Source organism: Macaca thibetana, chromosome 6, assembly GCF_024542745.1.
Source record: "Macaca thibetana thibetana isolate TM-01 chromosome 6, ASM2454274v1, whole genome shotgun sequence".
In the NCBI taxonomy this organism is placed as follows: domain Eukaryota; kingdom Metazoa; phylum Chordata; class Mammalia; order Primates; family Cercopithecidae; genus Macaca; species Macaca thibetana.
In genome coordinates this window covers 13,220,765-13,243,597 of record NC_065583.1, presented here as the reverse complement: position 1 = coordinate 13,243,597, position 22,833 = coordinate 13,220,765, and the positions used below count along the sequence as shown (strand labels likewise).

Sequence of the window (22,833 nt, the reverse complement as noted above, 5' to 3'; positions counted from 1 at the left end):
ATGCCACTGTGCTCCAACCTGGGTGACAGAGCAAGACCGTATCTTAAAAAATAAAATTATATTAAAAAATAAAAGTTTAAAAAAATGAATTCTACCACATTGAATTTAGAGGTTCATTAATCAGAATACATTATAGCACTTAAAATTTTTTGATGTTTAATTTTATGTATTTTGATATTATTAAATGTATGTAAAAACAATTTTAAAGACAAATTTTTGCATCATCCATAATTTTAAAATGCCCAACGTGATCAACTTTCTTTGACTTCTTGACTTATTTATATATCAACATGTATTAATCATTTATGATTTTAACATAGTTTTTATATTATGTTTAATATTGCAAACTTGTGTGTGTTACTTTATGACTGCATATTTTGTTGGATCAGTGTACCAATGTTTACATTAATCCTTTATTGAATTTTTTTCTATTTTAGAGATGTTTTTATTCAGTAAATAGCTTTGTACACATGGATTTTTTTCCCTTTTTAAAAATTATTTCCTGGCTGGGTTCAGGTGTGATTACAGGCTCACACCTGTAATCCCAACATTTTGTCAGGCCAAGCTGGGCAAAATGCTTGAGCCTAGGAGTTTGAGGCCAGTCTGGGCAACATGGCAAAACCTCATCTCTACAAAAAAAAAAAAGTTAGCCAGGCATGTTGGCATACATCTGTAGTCTCAGCTACTTGGGAGGCTAAGGTGGGAGTGAGTATCACTTGAGCCCAGGGAGCTCAAGGCTGCAGTGAGCTGTGATCACACCATTGCACTATACAGCCTGGGCAACAGAGCGAGACCCTGTCTCAAAATTTATTTCTTCAAAAATTAAAAATAAAAAATTAAAAAATTTCCCTTTGGGCCAGGTGCAGTGGCTCATACCTGTAATCCTAGCACTTTGGGAGGCCAAGGCAGGCAGATCACTTGAGTCCAGGAGTTCAAGACCAGCCTGGACAATGTGGAGAGACCCTGTCTCTACATAAAATACAAAAAAATTAGCCGGGCACACTCCTATAGTTCCAGCTACTCGGGAGGCAGAGGTGGGAGGATCACCCAAGCCTGGCAAGGTTAAGGCTGCATTGAGCTGTGAACTTACTACTGCATTCCATCCTCAGTGACAGAGTGAGACCCTGTCTTTAAAAAAAAAAAAAAAAAAAAAAAATTCCTTATGGTAGAAAGATTATAAAGATCATAATTTCCTCTCAAATATTTTGATTAATAAATTTATTTTAATGTGAAATGCATGTTTTCTGTTAGTTTAAATTCTTAGGCATTTTCTTTATGACGGAGAACCTTTTAAGAATAGGATTCCTATATTAAAAAGCAAATATTTGTGGGGATTTTGTTTTTGTTTGCTTCATTTTACTTTCGGTAAATTTTTTCTGTGGAAAATAAGCTAAATATTTACTGGTACGAGACTGGAAAAGTAATGTTATAAACATCTTTTGGAGTTCTGCACTTTGAATATAATGAAGCAGATCTATTAATGCAAGAAATTGTTTGTATAAATAAATTGCTGAAATTTACAAACCACAGTAAAGAAAAGCCATTTCCAATTTTTGATAAAACATATATGTCGGCCGGGCGCGGTGGCTCAAGCCTGTAATCCCAGCACTTTGGGAGGCCGAGACGGGCGGATCACGAGGTCAGGAGATCGAGACCATCCTGGCTAACACAGTGAAACCCCGTCTCTACTAAAAAATACAAAAAAATAGCCGGGCGAGGTGGCGGGCGCCTGTAGTCCCAGCTACTCGGGAGGCTGAGGCAGGAGAATGGCGTAAACCCGGGAGGCGGAGCTTGCAGTGAGCTGAGATCCAGCCACTGCACTCCAGCCTGGGCGACGGAGCCAGACTCCGTCTCAAAAAAAAAAAAAAAAAAAAAAAAAAACAACAAAAAAATATATGTGTATTTGCAAAGAAATATCTAGATTTGTTCACTAAATGTTAACACCGGTTAATTTGAGGTGAGAGTAATTATTTTTAAGTAAGTATTGCTTTCAAAATAGAAATAAAACAATGAAAGCAACTTTCTTTTTAGTTAAAAAAATAGTAAGTTGGCCAGACACGGTGGCTCACACCTGTAATCCCAGCACTTTGGGAGGCCCAGGTGGGCAGATCACTTGAGGTCAGGAATTCAAGACCAGCCTGGCCAACATGGTGAAATCCTGTCTCTACTGACAATACACAAATTAGCCGAGTGTGATGGCGTGTGCCTATAATCCCAGCTATTTGGGGGCTGACGCATGAAAATCGCTTGAACCCGGGACACGGAGGTTGCAATGAGCTGAAATCGTGCCACTCCAGTCCACTCCAGCCTGGGAGACAGAGTGAGACTCTGTCTCAAAAAAAAAAGAAAAAAAGAAAATTCATTCAGGACCACATCCAAAATGGAGATTGGAACACAGAAAATTCAGTCCTACCTGTTAGCTATTCTGTACTAACTCTTCTTGAACACAAAAGTATTAGCTGAAGTAGACTTTTGTGAATTGGAAAAGTGTAAAGAAAACTGTGGTGAGATTTTTGTACTTTTCAAGAGAAATGATTTCAGAGTTCTTTGTCATGTTCATTTGTAACAGTATTGTCAACTATTGAGGGAGAGCACTTGTTCTGGTGTTCTGAGTTTGTACTTTCTCACTGTGTTTGTGTAGAAATGTGTAAGTTCTTTTTCTAGAAATACAGGATTAGATCTTTTTACAAACCTTTCTTTTTAAAATATATATACACACAGGAATCTAAGAAGAGGTTTGATACTGAGGAGGAATTTAAGAAGCGAGCATATCAGTGTGTAGTTCTGCTCCAGGGTAAAAACCCAGATATTACAAAAGCTTGGAAGCTTATCTGTGATGTCTCCCGCCAAGGTGAGTTTCTGGGCTTTGTTCCTTCATCCAGCAAATACTATGCATATCATTTCCTTGAGTCTTCATTTTGATTTGACTCTGAATGATATTTTAACCTTATGAGGACAGGCAAATGGATTTTTTCTTAAATGTATTTCTGAAACAACTAATAAATTTTGAACCTGCCATAGGACAGGCAGGTTCAAATTTTAACTTTCTTAGAAGTCAACAAAAATTAATTAGAAAATAAAGTGGAAAATAAAAAGAAATCTTATTCATAGTAGCAACAAAACCTATAAAACAGGAGCACTTAGGAATGAATTTATTCAGAAATGTATAGGACCAAAATGATGAGAAGTACACACTGAGATGTAATGGAATGTTCGGATAGAGTGCCGTGCCCAGCTCCCTCAGTCTCCACATTTATTTATGTTTTTAAGTCAATTTCAAGTTTTCTAACTTGACATAATAGTTTTAAAGGTTTCTTTGAAGAGTAAATGGGTAAAGAACAATCAGTAAATCTTTGAAAAAGACGACTAATGATGACTGGCTTGCAGCACTAGGTAATAAAATGTTTTATAATTACAATAATTAATACTATGTCACTGATGTATTGCTACATAGACAGGTAAGTGGTTTAAATCAGGAGAAACCACAAGAAAATTCAGTAAATATTTGATCACTAGATAGGAAGAGTTTTTTTTTCCTTCTCATTTACATTTTTTTAAGAATTAATTTTTAAAAAGTTATACAAGAAGGACATGTTCCTTATATAAAAAAGTAAATGTAGGCCGGGCGCAGTGGCTCACACCTATAATCCTAGCACTCTGGGAGGCCGAGGCAGGTGGATCACCTGAGGTCAGGAGTTCAAGACCAGCCTGGTCAGCATGGTGAAACCCCGTCTCTACCAAAAATACAAAAATTAGCTGGGCGTGGTGGCACACGCCTGTAGTCTCAGCTACTCAGGGGACTGAGGCAGGAGAATCACTTGAACCCGGGAGGCAGAGGTTGCAGTGAGCTGAGATCGCGCCACTGTACTCCAGCCTGGGTGACAGAGCGAGACTCTATCTCAAAAAGTAATAAAAAGAAAGTAAATGTAGACAGGAGAAAAATAAAATTATAGTCCCACGATTGTTAATATTTTCTTTTTTTTTTTTTTTTTTTTTTTTTTGAGACGGAGTCTCGCTCTGTCGCCCAGGCTGGAGTGCAGTGGCCGGATCTCAGCTCACTGCAAGCTCCGCCTCCCGGGTTTACGCCATTCTCCTGCCTCAGCCTCCCAAGTAGCTGGGACTACAGGCGCCCGCCACCTCGCCCGGCTAGTTTTTTGTATTTTTAGTAGAGACGGGGTTTCACCATGTTAGCCAGGATGGTCTCGATCTCCTGACCTTGTGATCCGCCCGTCTCGGCCTCCCAAAGTGCTGGGATTACAGGCTTGAGCCACCACGCCCGGCCAGATTGTTAATATTTTCATGTGTATCTTACCATATTCTTTCCCTTTTTTCAAAACAACAGCATGTATATAATGTTCTATATCATACATTTATGTAATTAATTTCCCTTTAATATATTTATTAATAAATTTATTTCAATATAGGATGCATGTTTCTTGTTTTTAAAAAATTCTTATGCATTTTATTTGGTGGCACTTTATTTTTTTCCTTAGAGTTTAATAAAATCTATGATGCATTGGACGTCTCTTTAATAGAGAGAGGGGAATCCTTCTATCAAGATAGGATGAATGATATTGTACAGGAATTTGAAGATAGAGGTAGGCACTCTTAACTTTTTATTATGGAAATTTTCAAACATAGACAAAAGTGGATAGAATTTATAGTAATGCCAGCTTCACGTACTCATCGTCCAATTTCAACAATTAAGGGTACTGACCAACCTTATTGTATCTACACGTTCTTACACTGCTTCCATCATATCATTCCATCTATAATGACTTTGGTATATGTCTCTGAAAGAACAGTCCCTTCTTTCTGCCCTAAAACCACAATGTCGTTATTGACAAGAAATGTATATGTATATATAATTTTTTTTTTTTTTTGACAGTCTTGCTATGTTGCCTAGGCTGGTATGGAACTCTTAGCCTCAAGTGATCCATGGCGGCCTCCCGAGTGCTGGGATTATAGGCATGAACTACCATACCCAGCCAATAATAATTTCTTAATACCATTAAATAGAGTTCAAATTTCCCAAGTTGACTCATGAATTTTTTTTTTTTTTTTTTTTTTTTTTTTTGAAACAGAGTCTTACTCTGTCGCCCAGGCTAGAGTGCAGTGGAGTGATCTCAGCTGACTGCAACCTCCGTCTCCTGGGTTCAAGCAGTTCTTCTGCCTCAGCCTTCTATGTAGCTGGAATTACATGCGTGCACCACCACACCCAGCGAATTTTTGTGTTTTTAATGGAGACAAGGTTACACCATGTTGGCTGGGCTGGTCTTGAACTCCTGACCTCAGTGATCCACCCGCCTCAGCCTCCCAAAGTGTTGGATTCATGTTTTTTTTTTTTTTAATCATTTTTTCAAAGTCTGCATATAACATTTGTTTGATATGTATCTTAAGTTCTGTAACTCTGAGGTTTCTCCCTCTTTTTAAATTTATTTTATTGTTGAAGAAACTGGGCCATTTATCCTAAAGAATTTCCCATATGGAACTGTTTAGCATAATTCCTTGTGTTTCTCTAAAGAGGCTTCATTAGATTCTGATTTATGTTTTATTCCTTTTTTTGTTGTTTTAGTTGCAAGAACGCAGGCAATGAGGTGGTGTCTGGTTGTCTTTTTGTCATATTAAGATTGATTAGTGAGTTCAAGTATTGTCAGCTGGATCTGTCCAGAAATTTCCCCATCAGACTTCTCTATTGGTTTTATTAGCTATTTATAACCATGACTTTGATCCATCACTTCATTGGAGGTTAGGAAATGGTAGTGTTCTGTCATTCTTTCTCTATTTGTTACTTGGGATTCTCTTATGCTGAACTTTGTTACAAATTATTTTGGTTATCCTCAGGTATAATAAGACAGGTAGGGTAGTAGAAGTGCTTTTTTTTTTCTTCTTCTTCTTCATCAATTGCAGAATAATAGGTTTGTTTCTTAGCATCTCAAAGTGAGTTGTTTGATTTTAACCTTATTGGGTGGGCTTTTAATGTGTTTTATATTTTTCAATCAGTTATCTTTATAATTTTTGTAATGCTCAAATTGTCCCATTTTGGCTAAGTAACTTCATATTTTTTGTTGTGGTTTTGTTTTTTTTCAACCCCTTTGGTAGTTACTTAATTGCTTTCTGGTGTACAATATTCCAGGCCCATTTTGTACATTTCCTGCCTCAGACCTGAAATCAGCCATATCTCTATGGAAGCCTGTTTCCTTGAATGGAAGTAGTATTTTAATAACAGTCTAGGGTCTAGGGACCATACTTTTTAAGATGATAAAATTTTGGCTAGGTGCAGTGGCTCATGCCTATAAGCACAGCACTTGGAGAGGCTGAGGCAGGAGGACCTCTTGAGGCCAGGAGTTTGAGACCAGCCTGGGCAACATAGCAGGACCCTTTTTCTACCAAAAAATTAACGAAAGAAATAGTTGGGCGTGGTGATGCATGCCTGTAGTTCTAGCTATGCTTGAGCCCAGGCATTTGAGGTTACAGTGAGCTATGCTTACACCACTGCACTACAGCCTGGGCAACAGAATGGGGCTCTGTCTCTGGAAAAAAAAAAAAAAAGAACCATGAGAGAGAGAGAGGTCAAGCACAGTAGCTCGTGACTGTAATCTCAGCACTTCGGGAGGCTGAGGTAGGAGAATCACTTGAGCCCAGGAGTTTAAGGCCAGCCTGGGCAACAAGGTGTGAGACCCTCTCTCTACAAATTAAAAAATTAGCCAGGTGAGGCTGGGTGTGGTGGCTCACAGCTGTAATCCCAGCACTTTAGGAGGCCAAGGCGAGAGAATCACAAGGACAGGAGATCAAGACCATCCTGACCAACATGGTGAAACTGCATCTCTACTAAAATACAAAAAATTAGCTGGTGTGACGCGCGCCTATAGTCCCAGCTACTCGGGAGGCTGAGGCGGGGGAATCGCTTGAACCAGGGAGGTGGAGAGTGCAGTGAGCCGAGATTGTGCCACTGCACTCCAGCCTGGCGACAGAGTGAGATTCCATCTCAAAAAAAAAAAAAAATTAGCCAGGTGTGATCGTGCATTCCTATGGTCACAGCTTCATGAGAGGCTGAGGCAGGAGGATTGCTTGAGCCCAGGAGGTCTAGGCCACAGTGAACATGTTCACACCACTGCACTCCAGCCTGGATGGCAAGAGCAAGACCCTGTCTCAAAATAAATAAATGCAATTTTTAAAATATTTATTTTATGAGAAAATAGGCACAGAGAAGTTAGTAGCTTCCCAGGGTGACATAGCTAATAAGTTATATGTCTGAGATTCAAACTTAGCCAGTCTGGCTTCAAAGCTCGTGTTTTTAACTACTATTTTATACTGCCTTTACATTACCAAGCCTCAATTTTCTAAACTGTAAGAAAGCAGAGAGTTATTTACTACATAGGGTTATTTTGAAGGTTAAATTTAAGGACTTAGCGTAGTACTTGGCACATAGTAGCACTCTTACATAGCTGCTACTGTTACCTTGTTCTTCCTGTACCTTCTTGCATCCAATAATTTTGTATTTTTCATCGTGAGTGTATGAACATGGATTTAATTTTTCTTCCTACTTCTCATTCCAAATGCCAAGTCCTGCCATGTTTGTTTTGTGGACCTTGAAACAGTGTCAACTACTATTCAGCACATTGTTAGAGATAAGTATAAGAATTGCATCTTTCTCCAAGAGGAAGGTTATGGCTCCAGCTTGAAAGCAAAGCACAGAAGTTTTCGTGTTCTGGGCCTACCTAGCTGATGGGCTCCAACTAAAGAGTTTGGGAGGCCAGGCATGGTGGCTCACACCTGTAATCCCAGTACCTGGGGAGGCACAAGCAGGAGAATCACTTGAGCCCAGGAGTTTGAGACTGACCTGGGCAATGTAGCAAGACTGTTTGTCAAAAAAAAAAAAAAAAAAAAAAAAAAAGCATTTGGGAGCCAAGTTTACTGTAAGTCTGGAAAACTGCCAGAACATCTGACCTGTGCTCTGATGGCACCCTGAGTGTCCAGGCAACCTTGATGGTGAACCTTTTCCAAGGCTTGTAATAGATCATGGTGAGGAAAAAAATACGTGATTTCTTTAGCTCTCTAATAAATACATTTTAAAATATTCTTAGAATAACTAAATATTTATATAGTAGAATGAGTAAGCCTTCATTTTCCTTCAGGGTTCTTTTAACTTTATTAATGAAGTTTTTTTTTGCCCCCTAGGATTTGTGCAGGTGGATGATGGCAGAAAGATTGTATTTGTCCCAGGGTGTTCCATACCATTAACCATAGTAAAATCAGATGGAGGTTATACCTATGATACATCTGACCTGGCTGCTATTAAACAAAGACTATCTGAGGAAAAAGCAGATATGATTATCTATGTGGTGGACAGTGGACAAGTGAGTTTGTAGATTTTGTAGATTTGTATGTATTTTACATTGTCTGATTGGAGGTAAGACAGTATGGTGAGGTTGGTGACATTTGACACTGGATGACTATAAATTTTCCCCAAAGACTAAGATTCAGGACATCAATATAGCATAGAAGAAAGAAAGGGTTTGGGCCGGGCGCGGTGGCTCAAGCCTGTAATCCCAGCACTTTGGGAGGCCGAGATGGGCGGATCACGAGGTCAGGAGATCGAGACCATCCTAGCTAACATGGTGAAACCCCGTCTCTACTTAAAAATACAAAAAGAAAAAACTAACCGGGCGAGGTGGCGGGCGCCTGTAGTCCCAGCTACTGGGGAGGCTGAGGCAGGAGAATGGCTTAAACCCAGGAGGCGGAGCTTGCCGTGAGCTGAGATCCAGCCACTGCACTCCTGCCTGGGCGACAGAGCAAGACTCTGTCTCAAAAAAAGAAAGAAAGAAAGAAAGAAAGGGTTTGGACCCAGCCAAACTGGACACTTCCTAGTTTTCCAGCTTGCCACCACAAACTGGAGAAGGTTGTTAGTCCTCTGAACCTCCAGCAATTGTTCCTATCAGTAGGGTTGTTGTGAGACCTAAAATGTAATAGAAGTTTCTGCATGTGACCCTGTTCTTCATTTAGTTGCTTTTAAAAACGTTTGAACATAGTAGAAAATATAACAGTGTTGCTCTTAGTGTTTCTCATATATAGGGAATAAAAGAAGAGGTTTTATAATAACACTTGTCTCACAAGATTTATGAGCAATTTGAATTTTACAGATCTATTCCTAAGCAAAAGCGCCTTAAGTCTTTTTTTTTTTTTCTTAAAGAAGACTAGCAAGTAACTTTCCGTTTCTGTTGATTTGTAGTCTGTGCACTTCCAGACAATATTTGCTGCTGCTCAAATGATTGGTTGGTATGACCCTAAAGTAACTCGAGTCTTCCATGCTGGATTTGGTGTGGTGCTAGGGGAAGACAAGTAAGTCTGGAAAATCCGAAGATGGTAATGATATACTTGGTCCCCACATTTACTTGGAAGAGGCTACTTTTCATCTGAGTCCACAGTTTTCTTTAGTCCACATAAGCTATAATGGTGTAAATCCAGCTGAGTGATTTTGTGTCTATATCATCACTGCCGGAGAATGTAGCCTTTTAGGTAGATAGTATGTACAAAGTTTAGTGAAAACCAGACTGTAGACCTAATAGATTATATATAAGGGGTTTCCTCTCCCACAAATCTAAATTATAAAATCTATTACTGTACCTGCTCAGATTTCAGACACTAACAATATAGCTTATGCATTTTATAAATGTTTTTGTTTTTTCCTTCAAAGTTGAACATAGGCAAAAGGTATAAGTTATTGAGATTCCAATTAAGTTTTAAGATTCACTGGTTTTGTTTTTATGTTCTCTCCAAAAATATTGTTTATTGAGAACTATAAATATTCATACTTTCAGCTTTTCTATTTTCTAATTTTTTAATATTCTCAATATTTGTAAAATAAAAAGGTAAATACAACCGTGTTTCGATGCAGTAGTCCTCAATTCAAAGGCACAGCATTTTTCATATTTTAACCTCTGGTATTCACTGGTGTCTTAGGATCACTTACCAAAAATCTGTGGCATCTTCGAGTTGGTGACAAAGCCTAAATATTTCCATCCTACAAAGGTGGTAATGCTTCTAAAAACCACGTGAAGTAGCTCAAGATGTTTGGCCAGCCAATGTACAAAAGCCCTAATTGAACATGTAAAAGATTAGATGTGTTAAGGTATTATCTTAGATACAGATTATGTGGAGCTCAAGGACCTTGTTGGAAACAACATTTTCTAATTGTGTTACTTCTCCGCGGATCTGCACTTTTTTGAAATCAAAAGATACTAAGGGCCGGGCACAGTGGCTCTCATGCCTGTAATTCCAGCACTTTAGGAGGCCAATGCTGGAGGATTGTGTGAACCTGGGAGTTGAAGACCAACCTGGGCAACATGGTGAAACCCCATATCTGCCACAAAAAAAAAAGAAAGGAAACTTAGCTGGGCATAGTGGCATGCACCTGTAATCCCAGCTGAGGATTACTTGAGCGTCAGACATGGAAGTTACATTGAGGTGAGATCACATCATTGGGCTCCAGCCTGGGTGACAGAGTGAGACTCTGTCTCAAAAACAAAAAGAACAACAAAGAAGACACTAAGTCCTTATTATAGTGTGTATGGACATAAAGTTTTTTAAAACAAACCAGTAAGTTGAACATTACTTAACAGTATCTTAGTTACTTAACGGTTGGTTTTTTGGACATGTAGATGATATTCCGACACTTGCTTAAAATTACTCACTAGTGCTCATATGGCATTTAATTCATTTGTCATATAATGGCTACAGGATTCTTGATAATTTTTAAAATTTTTCTGCACTCAGCATCATGTAATTACAGCATCCTATCCCCCCCCTTTTTTTTTTTTTTTTTTTTTTAATTTTGGGCCAGGCGCAGTGGCTCACACCTGTAGTCCCAGCACTTTGGGAGGCCGAGGTGGGTGGATCATGAGGTCAGGAGTTGAGACCAGCCTGGCCAACATAGTGAAACCCCATCTCTACTAAAAATACAAAAATTAGCTGGGCATGGTGGCAGGCGCCTGTAGTCCCAGCTACTCTGGAGGCTGAGGTAGGAGAATGCTTTGAACCTGGGAGGCGGAGGTTGCAGTAAGCCAAGATTACACCATTGCGCTCCAGCCTGGGTGACAGGGTGAGACTCCATCTCAAAAGAAACGAATTTGTTTGTTTTGTTTGGTTTTGAGATAGGGTCTCACTTTGTCACCTAGGCTGGAGTGCAGTGGCATGATCACAGCTCACTGCAGCCTCAACTTTCCAGGTTTACATGATCCTCCTGCCTCAGCCTTCCGAGTAGCTGAGACTATAGGTGCGCACCACTACACTTGGCAAATTTTTTCCATTTTTTGTAGAGACAGGGTCTCACTATGTTGCCCAGTCTGGTCTCACTGGGCTCAAGTAACCTCCTATCTTGATCTCCCAAAGTGCTGCGATTACAGACATGAACCACCACGTCCAGCCCATTTTTCTTTTAAGGGTAATTTAAATGATAGTTCACCAGTGACAACTTACCATATTTTAAATATTTATCTCAAAATGCTCATAGAGGGCCTGGCGTGGTGGCTCACGCCCGTAATCCCAGCACTTTGGTGGGCCAAGGCAGGCAGACCACAAGGTCAGGATATCGAGACCATCCTGGCTAACATGGTGAAACCTCGTCTCACTAAAAATACAGAAAATTAGCTGGGTGTGGTGGCGGGCGCCTGTAGTCCCAGCTACTTGGGAGGCTGAGGCAGGAGAATGGTGTGAACCCGGGAGGCGGAGCTTGCAGTGAGCTGAGATTGTGCCACTGCACTCCAGCCTGAGAGACAGAGTGAGACTCTGCCTCAAAAAAAAAAAAAAAAAAAAAAAATGCTCACAGAGGGGGATGGGACTTAAAAAAAGGTTTGTTAGTTTTTTTAATGCTTACAGATTCTGCTATTTTTAAATGACATTTTCTGTTTTAATTTTTTGAGTGATAAAAAAATTTTATTTCATCATCTTCCTGCTATTCCTTGTATATCTGTTTATTGAGTATGTGCTGTGCATGGTGTTGGTTGGATGCTGCACAATGTGTACACACAGATACACAGAACATGACCTCCTCTCTGAAGGAGGCTATCATCTAGAGCAGAACAGTTTCCTGTGGAGCTTGTGAAAATACACATGCAAGGCCTGCTGTGGGAGTTGCTGACTTATTAGGTCTAAAGTGGGTATTAGTCATCTGTGTTTTTTTTTTAAAGCTCTCTTGGTATTCAGATATGCATCCCTCATTGTAGAGCCACTAGTCAGAACAGACCAACACAAAAACAAAAATTCAAGGCAGGCACAGGTAGGGAGTAACTGAAAGGAACAGTAATTGCAAAGTTGAAACAGTAAGGAAGGTTTTCTTTAGCATTTTGAACTGGTCTTCATGATGAGTTTCATTTTATCAGAAATTTGAAAGTTGGACACTTGAGTGTATGGCATAAAGCTATGGAAATATATAATGCATTTGTGGGATAATAAAGGAGTTTTAATTCTGTATAAGAATTTTACAGGGCAAGTAGATTCTTGCTTAGGCAAGCTCTGGAAATAAAACTTTAACAGAAAGTAGCACATTCATTTTGGTACTCTTTGTGTTAGAAAAGCATGCTTCATTGTTAATTTTTGAGGGATTTTTTAATCCCCCTCCCCCCAAAAAAAGGAAAATGATATTATATCCTTGGTGTTATGTAAACTTTTTTGTTTAATAGGTGTAATTCAATTTTCTCAAAATGCTTTTTTAACAGCAGCTGCCCAGGGCAGTGCTTATTAGTCCTTTTGCCGTATCCATAGTGATTCTGATTGCAGTAGATCTGAACAGGACCCTAGCATCCTGGGGTTTTTTCTCTTTTTTCTTTTCTTTTCTTTTCTTTTTTTTTTAAAGCAACTGGGCCAGGTGCAGTGTCTCCAGCCTGTAATCCCAACACTTTGAGAGGCTGAGGTGGGAGGATCACTTGAGACCAGGAGTTTGATAGGAGCCTGGGCAGCATAGCGAGAAGATACCATCTCTACAAAAAATAAAAATTAAAAAATTAACCTGGTGTGGTGACTCGCACCTATAGAATTAGCTACTTGGCAGGGTAAGGTAGAAGAATTACTTAATCCTAGGAGTTCAAGGTTACAGTGAGCTGTGGTCATATTACTTCACTCCAGCCTGGGTGACAGAGCAAGACCCTGTCTCTAAAAATAAATGAGTGAATGAAGCAAGCAAACAACTGGCTGCTCAAACATCTTTTTTAAACCTTGCCAGGCGATTCTGGTATGAATCAAGGCTTGGTTACCACTGAACAAGAGGAATTAGTATACAGAGAAATTCAAGTGAGATTTCATCAAAGAATTTCCTGACTTTCCCAGCAATTCTAGAAACATATATTTTGATTAGTAATTTTTCTAAAAAGGTGAAACATCTAAGCCAAACTTTGTATTCCAAGAAAGTGAACAAATGAACAAATACCTTCTTTCTCTGTTAGGAAATTTATTGAAGGTAAATATGTAGAGAGAGCTGTTGAGGGCTAGAGCATTGGATGCTTTGCGTTGAGGGCTAGAGATGAAAAGCACTTGAAAGCACAGTGTTTCATTTAGTACTCTCCTTGCTTGATGACTGGCATAAGGCATTGTTAACATTGGCATCAACCCTCTCTTAATAGTTCTCAGGGGCAATATATACCTTAGAGATTTGAAACATATGTTGAAGTTTGTGGTCAGGTCTCTCAAACCTTCATTTTCAAAGATTTCTAAGTTGAAAAGTCTGTTTCAAAATCTGATTGAGGGTTTTACATTTTTTAGGAAAAAGTTTAAAACACGTGCGGGTGAAACAGTGCGCCTCATGGACCTTATGGGAGAAGGACTAAAACGATCCATGGACAAGTTGAAGGAAAAAGAAAGAGACAAGGTAATCCCAAGCCTTATTGGCATAATGTGTATCAAGCATTGTGATTTTTCATTTTTGTTTTTGTTGAGAGAACTGAGGAGAATTATAAGGAGTCAGTCCCACCTAGGACAAGGCTTATATTGCTCTGACTTTATTGCACAGTAAGTTTATCTTGTGAATTGCTGAGCATTTATTTAGAAAATATAGTTCTTGGCAATTAAAAAAGACCTTGACGTTTTCCTCCTTTGTTAATGTAGCTTAGTATCTGTGCTGCTTAACAGCAGTTCCCAGTGATGGGAGAATATTGCAGACTGAATGGGTTTGATTCTTCAGCTCACATCAGAGTCTACATGTGCCGTGCTCCTTCTTTGGAGCATTTGTAGAGTGGTCATAGCAGTCAGTTCTTGTCACCCAAGGCCATTGATGAACCTTCAGAGCAGGCAACATGATGGCCTTTCATAGCTCCGTTAGAAAAGACTGTGGTTCAGTTTGTGTGGAATTTGGAGGAATGAAAAAGAAGAGTCAACAAGAACTTTTTTTTTTTTTTTTTTTTTTAAGTTTAGAACAGTAGAGAGGCCACGCATACCTGAGACTGGGTAATTTATAAAAGAGATTTAATTGGCTCTTGGTTCTTCTGGCTGTAGGAGCGTGGCACCAACATCAGTTTGCTTCTGGGGAGGCCTCAGGGAACTTTTATTCATGGGGGAAGGTAAAGGGAAAGCAGGCACTTCACATGGCTAAAGCAGGAGCAAGAGAGAGAGGGTAGGGGGAGGAGGTACCACACACTTAAATGACCAGATCTCACAAGAACTCTATCACCAAGACAGCACCAAGCCATAAGGAATCTGCCCCCATGGTCCAGCTAAATCACTGGTCTAGGCATATCTGGCACAGTCAGATGAAAAGTGGAAAGTTAGGCCGGCGCAGTGGCTCACACCTGTAATCCCAGCACTTTGGGAAGCTGAGGAGGGTGGATCACGAGGTCAGGAGTTCAAGACCAGCCTGGCCAAGATGCTGAAACCCCGTGTCTACTAAATATACGAAAATCAGCTGGGTGTGGTGGCACGTGCCTGTAATCCTAGCTACTTTGAAGGCTGAGGCAGGAGAATCGCTTAAACCTTAAAGAGGTTGCAGTGAACCAAGATCAAGCCACTGCACTCCAGCCTGGGCGACAGAGCAAGACTTTGTCTCAAAAAGAAAAGTGGGAAATTTAGTCATCTAGCTGTTTGTTAGTCTGCCTGATGACAAAAATTGCTTTGACTCTTTTTAACCACCCCAGCTAGTATTTTTTTAAGTTAATTTTAAATGTGTATGGTAAAATGCACAGCTTAATAAATTTTTACATATATATGCCTTAGAACACAAGATATATTTCCATCACCCCAGAAATTTTCCTATCACCATAAATCACTTTTGCTTATTCTGGAATTTCATATAAATGAAATCACATAGTATGTGCCCTTTTCCATGTGCATCAGTAGTTCGTATGTTTTCGGTTTTGTTTTGTTTTTGAGACAGAGTCTCACTCTGTCACTCAGGCTGGAGTGCAGTGGCAAGATCATGACTCACTGCACCTTGACCTCCTGGGCTCAAGTGATCCTTCTATCTCAGCCTCCCGGGTAGCTAGGACTATAGGCACCCACTGCCATACCTGGCTAATTTTTGTATTTTTTGTAGAGATGGGGTTTTGCCATGTTGCCGAGGCTGGAACTCCTGGGCTCAAGCAATCCACCCACCTTGCCCTCCCAAAGTGCTAAGATTACAGGCATAAGCCACCACACCCAGCTGTAGTTCATTTGTTTTTATTGCTGCATGATATTCTGATATATGAAGGTGCCACATTTTGTTTATCCATTCTCCTATTGATGGACATTAGGATTATTTCCAGTTGTTGGCTGTTCTGAATACAAAGGTATTGTGAACATTGTTGTTCAAGCTCTTTTAGAGGTACATGTGCTTTTTCTTTTGGATATATATCTAGGAATGGCATTGCTGGGTTGTAGGGTTGTCTTATGCTTAACTTTATTAAAAATTGCCAAGGAGGGCCAGGTGCGGTTGCTCACGCCTGTAATCCCAGCACTTTGGGAGGCCGAGGCGGGCGGATCACGAGGTCAGGAGATCGAGACCATCCTGGCGAACATGGTGAAACCCCGTCTCTACTAAAAATACAAAAAAATTAGCCGGGCATGGTGGCGGGTACCTGTAGCCCCAGCTACTGGGGAGGCTGAGGCAGGAGAATGGCGTGAACCCAGGAGGCGGAGCTTGCAGTGAGCTGAGATCGCGCCACTGCACTCCAGCCTGGGTGACAGAGCGAGACTCTGTCTCAAAAAAAAAAAAAAAAAAATTGCCAAGGAGAAAGTGGTGACTGTTGTATACTCCCACTACTAACATATGAGAGTTTCATTGCACCATATGTTTACCAACATTGATGTATTAGGGTTCTCTAGAGGGACAGAATAGGATAGATATATATAAAGGGACGTTTATTAAGTATTACACAATAACAAGGTCCCACAATAGGCTCTCTGCAAGCTGAAGATCAAGGAGAGCCAGTCTGAGTCCCAAAACTGAAGAACTTGGAGTCAGATGTTTGAGGGCAGGAAGCATCCAGCACAGGAGAAAGATGTAGGCTGAGAGGCTAGGCTAGTCTCTTCTTTTCACGTTTTTCTCCCTGCTTTATATTCACTGGCAGCTGATTAGATGGTGCCCACCCAATTAAGGTTGGGTCTGCCTTCCCAGCCCATGGACTGAAATGTTAATCTCCTTGGCAACACTCTCACAGACACACCTAGGATCAATACTTTGTACCCTTCAGTCCAATCAAGTTGACATATTAACCATCACAATTGGTTTAGTCAGTGTTTTTTATTTTAGCTTTTCTGGTGAGTGCATAGTGACTTATTGTGGTTAAAATATTCATTCCTCTGATGAATAATGATATTGACGATACTGACTACCTTTCCTCCCTCCCTCCCTTCCTTCCTTGTTCTTTTCTTTTCTTTTCTTTTCTCTCTTTTCTTTTTTCTTTTCTTTTCTTTCTTTTCTTTCTAAAGTCTCACTCTGTCACCCAGGCTGGAGTGCAGTGGCATGATCTTGGCTCCCTGCAACCTCCATCTCCCGGGTTCAAGCAATTCTCCTGCGTCAGCCTCCCGAGTAGGTGGGACTACAGGCACATGCCAACACACCAAGCTAATTTTTGTATCGTTTGTAGAGATGAGGTTTCGCCATGTTGGCCAGGCGAGTCTCAAACCCCTGGACTCAGCAATCTGCCTGCCTCAGGCTCTCAAAGTGCTGGGATTATAGGCATGAGCCACCATGCCCAGCCTGACTGCCTTTTCTTAGGCTTATTGGTCATCTAGATAATCTTCTCTTGTGAAGAGTCTTAACTCTTTTGCCCATTTATCATTATTATTATTATTTTGCATTAGACAATCAGTACTTACATTTATCTATATATTTTTGCCCTTTCCTGCAGTTTTTTTGCTTACACCTGGGGTTGTTTTTCCACAATCTGAAGGTCTTTATTCTTTTACCACAAGTCTGCTGGGGCGACAGATTCTTTCAGAATTTTTGTTTGTCCAAAAATGTCTTTATGTTGCCTTCAGTTTTGAACAATGTTTTTATTGGGTATAGAATTCTAGTTTGGCAGCTGTTTTCTTTCAGCAATTTTAGAGATGATATTCCACAGAACTGGAGAGGACCAGTAGGGCGGGGGGAAGGAAATAAATAAAAATGATATTCCATTGTCTTCCAGCTACCATAGTTTCCTTCGAAAATCAGTTGTAAGTTTCATTGTTTCTCCTTTGAAAGTATGCATCTTTTTCTCAGACTTTTTTTAGTGTTTTTCTTAAGCTTTATTTTTAGTATTTTGACTAAGAAATGCCTAAGTGTGGTTTAGGGAGTCATTTTTCTTTTTACCCTCTGGAGGGCTGCCGAACTTCCTAAATCTGTGAGTTGAGTTCTTTCATCAGGTTAGGAAAATTCTTGGCCATGTCTCTTCAAATATTACTACTTTTCGTCATTCTGTTATTTTTGGTACTCTAAGTACATATGTTAGAACTTTGTATCTCATGTGTTTCTTATGCTCTAAATCATTTTTTTCTCTTTGCTTTATTTTGGATATTTTCTGCTTCAGATATTATATTTTGGTATTCTATGTTTAAGGTATTTTTTGAAACTTTTCATCTTTTCTTCCAGTTTTCTTATTCTTTTCCTTTTAATTTTTTGAACATGTTAATCATAGTTTTCTTTAAACATTTTAAAACAGTTTAGACATAAAAAGCTTGTGAGATAGTACGAAGAATTTTATATATTTCATTTAGTATCCCCAGATACTAATATCTTTCATAGCTATATAGTATGATTATCAAAATCAGGAAATTAACATTGATATAATACCATTAACTAATCTGCAGTCCTTATTCTGGTTTCACAGTTGGTCTCACTCATGTCCTTTTTCTAGCCTAAGATCCAGTCCAGGATAACATGTTACATTTAGTTATCATGTCTCCTTTATCTTTAATCTGGGCAGTTAGTTCCTTGGTCTGTCTTTGACTTTCATGACCTCGACACTTCTGAAGTCTGCTGGTCAGTTACTTTTTTTGGAATATCACTTAGTTGGATTTGTCTGATATTGGCTCCTGTTCTGTTAAATTCTGTTTCCAGGTTATACAGTCTTATAAGTTTTATAAATCGTACTCTGTTTCCAGGTTATACTGTCTTATAAGAATAGATGTAGAGTTCTTATCAGTTCATCATATCAGGAGGCACAATATCGATAAGCTTCATGATTAATAATAATAATTTTGATCTCTTTGGTAAGGTGATAGTGTCAGTTTTCTCCCCTGTAAAGTTAGTATTTTCCCCCTTTGTCATTAATAATTATTTTTAAAGTAGCTTCTTCTTAAACAATTCCAGACTTTAAAGTTGCTGTTATCTTTTTTCTTTTGTTTCTGTTTTCTTGATTCTCTCCTAGCCCTTTCTTTGTAGTCCCCCTCCTTAGTATTTAGTTATTTCATCTTACTCTTGAGACCCCCAAGAGATAGGGGTCTCACTATGTTGTCCAGGCTGGTCTCAAACTCCTGGCCTCAAGTGATCCTTCCGCCTCAGCCTCCCAAGTAGCTGCATTACAGGCATGAGCAATTATACCTGGCTTATCTTGCTTTTTTAGAAAGCTTTGTTATTGGGTGCTGAGCATTATGAAGATAAAATTATAAAGATTCTGGCTGAGGTTATTTCCCTCCAAGACCATTAAGTTTCCTTCTAGCCGACAGACAGCATACCAGCTGATTATCTTGACCCTGTTTGTATTGGCCTTATGCTTCTTTAGGGCTGAACTATTTAAATTTTACCTTCATGACTTGGGTGAGGTCCTTACTCTTGAAATACGACCCTCTGGCCATATTTCAATGGCGTGTATGCTAATGCCCTTCCATTTTGCCGCTACAGAACTGCCTAGTGTCACACAGTTGCTAAAATCACTGCTCAGCTCTTTAATTACCACTTGCTCTTTCATGATAGATTTTTTGGAGTCTTGCCTTGTGCATGCCAGCCGTATGACATTTGAAAGAAATTTGTTCACAGAGTCTTTGACTCCTCTGTGGCTCCTTCTTTTTGGGGATTGTGTCCTTGCTTCTTTTGCAGCCCCATACTCTTAAACTCTTGTCTTCTCACCTTAGTAAGACCACTTCTTTCTGCTTGGATTCTGTCCCCCTTGTCCATTATGTAGTGATTTGAAAAATGCCCTTACGGAAAAAGCCAAGTGAGTATGGACTCATTCCCTATGTTTCGTTCTTCCAGGAACTGTGTTTTGTTCTTCCAAGAACTTCAACTTTGCTTGTGTTGATGCTCTCTAGTGACTTCAAACAGTTGTTTCATATGCTCAACCCAGTTTTAAAGAGATGCTTTGGGTAGAATAGTTAGTCTGCTGCAAGGTACTCTGTCATGGGCAGAAGCAAAAATCCTTAATTACTTACTTGTGGCCTAATAATGCTTCAGAATACTTGAGCAAATATTAGCAAAACAGTGAATGGGTTCTTTTATCTACTCTTAATACACCCTTGATTTCAATTAATTATTTAACCCTTTTTGTTTGTATTTTTCTGTTACTCTGTTTCCTATAACCTCACAATGTTCATAGTATGAAGTGGATATAAACTAATAATTGATGCTTCTGGTTTCGTATCTACTGAATACATTGGAAAAAGGTATTCATGCTGACATTTTATATTTTACAAATTCAGTTTCTCATAGAAACATTCTTCATTGTGCATAACGCGTTTTATATTTTCATTATTTTCTTTGTACATTGGCCCATGTCCTTCTGCCTCAGTGTTAGTGTTTATTAAAGTTCATTGGTAAAAGAATACCATTAGATGTTCCCTACCCTAGTCTTATGCCTATGAGACACCAGGGCAAAAGCAGCAGTCAGTAAGCTATGAAATACTGTTTTGTTTTCCCCAAAGGTCTTAACTGCAGAGGAATTGAATGCTGCTCAGACATCCATTGCCTATGGCTGTATCAAATATGCTGACCTTTCTCATAACCGGTTGAATGACTACATCTTCTCCTTTGACAAAATGCTAGATGACAGAGGAAATACAGCGGCTTACTTGTTGTATGCCTTCACTAGAATCAGGTAATTGTGGGTAGGCATTGTTGTATTTTGAATCAAATGAAAACATATTTAGTTACTCAAAAATACATTTTTTTTCTGAAATGAGACAGGGTCTTGGGCACAAACGATCCTCCCACCTCAGCCTCCTGAGCTGGGATTACTGACATACTGCCATTACACCTGACTTCTAAAGTGTGGTTTGTTTGTTTGCTTGTTTGTTTGTTTGTTTTTGAGACGGAGTCTCACTGTGTTGCCCAAGCTGGAGTGCAATGGCGCCATCTCGGCTCACTGCAACCTCCAACTCCCAGGTTCAAGTGATTCTCCTGCCTCAGCCTCCCCAGTAGAAGGTATTACAGGCACTCACCACCATGCCCAGCTAAATTTTGTATTGTTAGTAAAGACAGGGTTTCACCATGTTGGCCAGGCAGGTCTGGAACTCCGAACCTCAAGTAATTCACCCGCCTCGGCCTCCCAAAGTGCTGGGATTATGGGCATGAGCCATTGCGCTCAACCTGAAGTGTTTTTTTCGGGTTTATTTTTCTACCTACAAGCATCTTTGGAAATATGTCCTCTTTTAGTATTGCAAGTTATCCCAGAATCCCTAAACCTGGCCCTAACTGCACTTGCTGATACTCTCCTAGATGCTCTATGTTTAAATACCTAGGACGTGTCAGCTGATCCCCTAAAAGAATTACATTTCCATTTTTAGTATTATGAAATACTTTAGATCAGGTTATTAGTTTTGCCTAATAGTATGCCATATAATAAAATACTTCATTTTATAGGAACCTCTTTTCAATTGGTGATAATTTCTGATTTACGTGAATCACTTCTTAGTACATATTTTCGAGTGGGGAATGAGTGTGCCTAACAAAAGGGAATGGTGGTGGTTGCCTGATGATTTTTTTTTTTTTTTAAGGTCTATTGCACGTCTGGCCAATATTGATGAAGAAATGCTCCAAAAAGCTGCTCGAGAAACCAAGATTCTTTTGGATCATGAGAAGGAATGGAAACTAGGCCGGTGCATTTTACGGTTCCCTGAGATTCTGCAAAAGATTTTGGATGACTTATTTCTCCACACTCTCTGTGATTATATATATGAGCTGGCAACTACTTTCACAGAGTTCTATGATAGCTGCTACTGTGTGGAGAAAGATAGACAGACTGGTGAGTGTCTTTTTTTTTTGCGAGAGACACGGATCTACCTCTGTCCCTTGGGCTGGAGTACAGTGGTGAAATAGCTCACTGAAGCCCCAAACTTCTCGCCTCAGGTGATTCTCCCACTTGAACCTCCCGAATGGCTGGACTTACACGTGTAAGCCACTGCACACAGCTCCAGGTGTCTCATTTAGTAGCCATATTAGGGATGGGGTGTCATCAAAGCATTTGAATTGTGTGAGAGTGGTTTTCAGATTTATTTTATTCATGGAAACTTCCACTTTTTCCCTAACAGTTGCAGAGTGATCCATATCATATATAAAAGACAAAATGTGAAGTAGCACTTTAAACCAGAAATGGAACTCTGCCCACTTAGTCTGTTTTTCTACGATTAGGCACATGAGATGAAACCTTAGGACTCCAAAGAAAACAATTGGAAGATGACTGAGAGTAGGACATTTCCAACAAACACAGTGTGTTTGTGGCTCCCAGAAGGAATCTTTGGGTGTTTTTGATAATGGAAACTTCTTAGAAAACAATTGTTATCTTTTCTTACCTTAGGCTCTCTGCACTCTGTCATATTACATAGTTAATGAAGTAGCCCAAATTAATGTGTTATAAGGCAAGTAGGCATTTGTTAAAGTCATGCCTGAGGACTGAAACTCTACTAGGGAAAAAAAATCAATATGATAATGAAGTTTATAGTTATTTCAGACCATGAGGCCTAGGAAAAATTTTTAAAAGGTAAAATTTACTGTTCTCATCATTGCAGACCTTATCTCTCTTAATAGTTAAAAACATATTTCTTAACAGAAATACCTTTATTTTTTAAATTGTCTATCTGCATAGTTTAAGGTAAAGAAGATTCTAGTTAAAACCCAAAAACATCTGTGGGTTGGGCTATGTGCACTTCTAACTAAAATTTCCAAGTAACATAGATTCTTTAATAATGATTTTCAAAAAGGAAAACAAGTTAATAACTTTTTTCTGTCTTTCCAGGAAAAATATTGAAGGTGAACATGTGGCGTATGCTGCTATGTGAAGCAGTAGCTGCTGTCATGGCCAAGGGGTTCGATATCCTGGGAATAAAACCTGTCCAAAGGATGTAATCCTTCGTAGGTTTGAATACTGTGTGTTTTTACCAAAGTGGCCATTGGCACTGTTTGCTTTTTTACAATCATGTGGACACAAGCAAAAGTAAAGAAAATTTGTCAACTAT

The 22,833-nt window shown here is 39.4% G+C and overlaps 1 protein-coding gene across 1 annotated transcript in view; it reads left to right on the top strand.

Moving 5' to 3' along the window:
• Positions 1-22,830, top strand: part of RARS1 (arginyl-tRNA synthetase 1) — a 35,454-nt gene extending 12,624 nt beyond the window's left edge. The window contains exons 8-15 of the mRNA XM_050794641.1: positions 2,722-2,851; positions 4,494-4,598; positions 8,182-8,360; positions 9,233-9,342; positions 13,756-13,861; positions 20,305-20,477; positions 21,376-21,623; positions 22,614-22,830. Coding sequence (XP_050650598.1) covers positions 2,722-2,851; positions 4,494-4,598; positions 8,182-8,360; positions 9,233-9,342; positions 13,756-13,861; positions 20,305-20,477; positions 21,376-21,623; positions 22,614-22,723 — 1,161 coding nt within the window. The 3' untranslated portion in view covers positions 22,724-22,830. The remainder of the gene's footprint in view (positions 1-2,721; positions 2,852-4,493; positions 4,599-8,181; positions 8,361-9,232; positions 9,343-13,755; positions 13,862-20,304; positions 20,478-21,375; positions 21,624-22,613) is intronic.
• The last annotated feature ends 3 nt before the right edge of the window (positions 22,831-22,833 follow it).